Source organism: Laccaria bicolor, genomic scaffold (genome assembly GCF_000143565.1).
Source record: "Laccaria bicolor S238N-H82 LACBIscaffold_146 genomic scaffold, whole genome shotgun sequence".
In the NCBI taxonomy this organism is placed as follows: Eukaryota; Fungi; Basidiomycota; class Agaricomycetes; order Agaricales; family Hydnangiaceae; genus Laccaria; species Laccaria bicolor.
In genome coordinates, this window is record NW_001890005.1 from 40,676 (window position 1) to 43,477 (window position 2,802).

The 2,802-nt window shown below is 46.8% G+C and overlaps 1 protein-coding gene across 1 annotated transcript; it reads left to right on the plus strand.

Annotated features, from left to right (window-relative positions):
* Window positions 1–472: 472 nt before the first annotated feature.
* Window positions 473–1,884, plus strand: LACBIDRAFT_335769 (uncharacterized protein; the record flags this gene model as incomplete). The annotated part of the gene is made up of 10 exons (XM_001890654.1): window positions 473–488; window positions 561–679; window positions 739–820; window positions 898–953; window positions 1,008–1,065; window positions 1,134–1,160; window positions 1,343–1,404; window positions 1,452–1,506; window positions 1,567–1,598; window positions 1,696–1,884. 10 exons carry the CDS (start codon window positions 473–475, stop codon window positions 1,882–1,884), a joined length of 696 nt encoding a protein of 231 aa, XP_001890689.1.
* Between the last annotated feature and the right edge of the window lie 918 nt (window positions 1,885–2,802).

Sequence of the window (2,802 nt, forward strand, 5' to 3'; positions counted from 1 at the left end):
GGCGACTTCTGATATTGTTTGAATTTCTTTCAGAGACGCCAATTACCCTTGCGTCACTTGACATCCAACCTGCCGGTGCCTGAGATTTCGTGAAACAAAGATCTCACCACGAGAACTGACACGAGGCTTCAAGGGTCAAGGCTTTGTCATTCGCCAATCACTGACGATTGACTGCTGATTGCTAACCAGATATCTAGGTTGTCGTCGAACGCTCACCTCTTGACGATGTGCCAGGTTAAGGAGCTCGGCCCATGATGATTACCTCTGGCATCAATGCGAGGACTTTTGCTGTACTTTTCTGCGTGCGATCGACATAATATTTACAGTGCCTGCGGGAGGCCTTGAAGATAAACGAGACGTGGTTGTCACAAAGCACGTTTCTGTTACCCACTCGCGACGCACCGTTCTCCTTTGTCACGATTAGACCTCTTTCGCTTTGTTAGCTATTCGGACTTTCTCCCCTCTCTCAATCATGGATTCTGCACTCTGTGAGTTACCATTCTTTGCCTCATTATATATATATATTTGCTTTGAGGCAACCTGACATGCTATCGTCATAGACGAGAGTTTCAAAGCACGTATCCTTGTGGATATTAGGGATCACGTCGACCAGGCCTACGACAATCTACGGGAGGAGGACGCTAAACAAGACGAAGAGAGCAATAACATCAAGCAGTCGGTTATGATAGTAGCGCAACAGGCGTCCGCTGCAATCCAACGATGTGTATGTAAAATCAGCACTGGCTAAAATATGGAGTGGCTGCGTCATGGCTGATCACAGGACAATCTGGAGAAATACCTAACGCACGTGGAAGCCGCTGTATGGGAAAACAGTCAAAGTTTGTTCTTCATGCTTACATTATTGTTGAGTGACAAGTGCCTGTAACCGATTTTTAGGGACTCCCGTCATCAAACAGGCAAGGGGGAAGAAACCAGATATCGAACCAAACGATGTGTGTTCCAACGTCTCTCGACGGGGACCTGCTATTTAAGTAACTTTTGTTCAGCCCGGTAATCTTGAGGCTCGAGTCCAGCAAATTGAACGAATCCTGCAGTTTCAACCGGGTATGCTCCATCTAGATGGCCGTAAAGAGATTTGATTCTTATTCATATCATAAGGCGACCATGGCCAGATACTTACGCCGACCTTCCGTTGCACCGTACGTTAAAAACGCTAGATATATGGAGCGGCTGAATTACGTCTTGTCATAAATTGCAGAATGATCTGGAGAAATATCCAGCGCACGTGGAAAATTCTGGTTTAGAAAACTTTCAAGGTTCTCAAATCATGTTACGTTTGAACTTTCACTTTGTTAAATAACGGCCGCCTCTTCATCTCCAGCTGCTCACAAAATCAAAAAGGCAGGTGGGATGAAGTCAAATTTCGATGCCAAAGCGAATTATGTGTGTCCAGCATAACCGACTTGTCGAGCTCCTATTTATTTTTTTAGGTCAATCTTGAGGATAGAGTCGAACAAATGGAACGGATTCTGAAATCACAACCCGGTATGCCTCCTATCCTCGCATGCCCGCGGGTAATCTGACTTTGATTTTTATCATGGATAGAGATGCACTTGTCGGTTGACCGTGATGAGCAGGTGAGAGCTTTTTGAAGTCTTTTGAAGGAGGACTGACATGTATGTTGGTGATTACACGCAGAAACAGGGGCAGCCATCTGTAATGGATGTCGTGCAGAGCTACGTGGATGAGGCTCTTCCCCCAATTTTTCAGGCACTCGAATTACTCAATGGCGAATTGCAATGCTTCAGAGCGGACCTGGAGAATGTAACACTGTTGGTCAATACACAGGACAGCACGCCTTACATACCGGTCGGAATGCCAGCCGGCGAGTTAGTTGATTTAGCTCCAAGTGCCCCCCTCTAATGCTACTCCAGACGTGGGAAGACAGGTTGAAGAAAGACTCGATGCTCAAGCGGAGTCGATAGCCGCGATCCATGCAGTTCTGGACAAAATATATCCCGTCCCGAAGACTCTCGATGCCTTATCGGACAACACTCGACGGGAGGCTACAACGGAGGCTCCAGTGTGTCAGCATTCAGCGGAAGTGGAAGAAAATACGAAACCTTCGGCTGCCGTCCACGGCGAAGAGCCCACCAACATTTGTCACATTATTTCGCGAAAACGTTGAGGCTTTCTCATTGAGTTCTTCTCAGACGACTCACGTTTGAGGTTAGACAATCCCCAGCAAGATCCACCAACAGCTCGGATCATCCGACACGTGATCAAGAGTACGTTCACGACCTTGCGCCATTCTGGATGTTCGTTGTTGATCCTGGTCGCATATTTGGCCGCAGCATGGATTATCCTTCAATACTCCAGGCTAGTTCTAAATGATGAATATCACCTCTGTCAAGCGTACAGAACTTGGCGTAGACTTAGCATACATACATAAATACATAGTTTCGGTCTTGCTTCGATCCCCCATGAGACGATCGGAGGAACAGCCCAGCCGCGGAGCGCCTGTAAAGTTTGTGTTTGGACCGATCGTGAAGGGAGGTGTATATTATTTGGTTGTGTTTATTTCCGAAGCTACCTTATTAGAACTGTACTGCTGCCGCCTGCGAAGAACAAGGCCACTCACTATCTACTATAACCTGGATTGAATGAAAGGGAACTTATTTTGTCCTTGCAAAACTCTTGGGATGAGACGGAAAGGTGCGTATTGTGCAACCGTACAGAGAAGTAGACGTCAATCCTATTTTTTAGGGTGGTCCAACGCTGCTAGTACCAGGCGCCATGGTCTAAAAATGTGCCGACATAGCTCATTCTGTTAACGTCCGA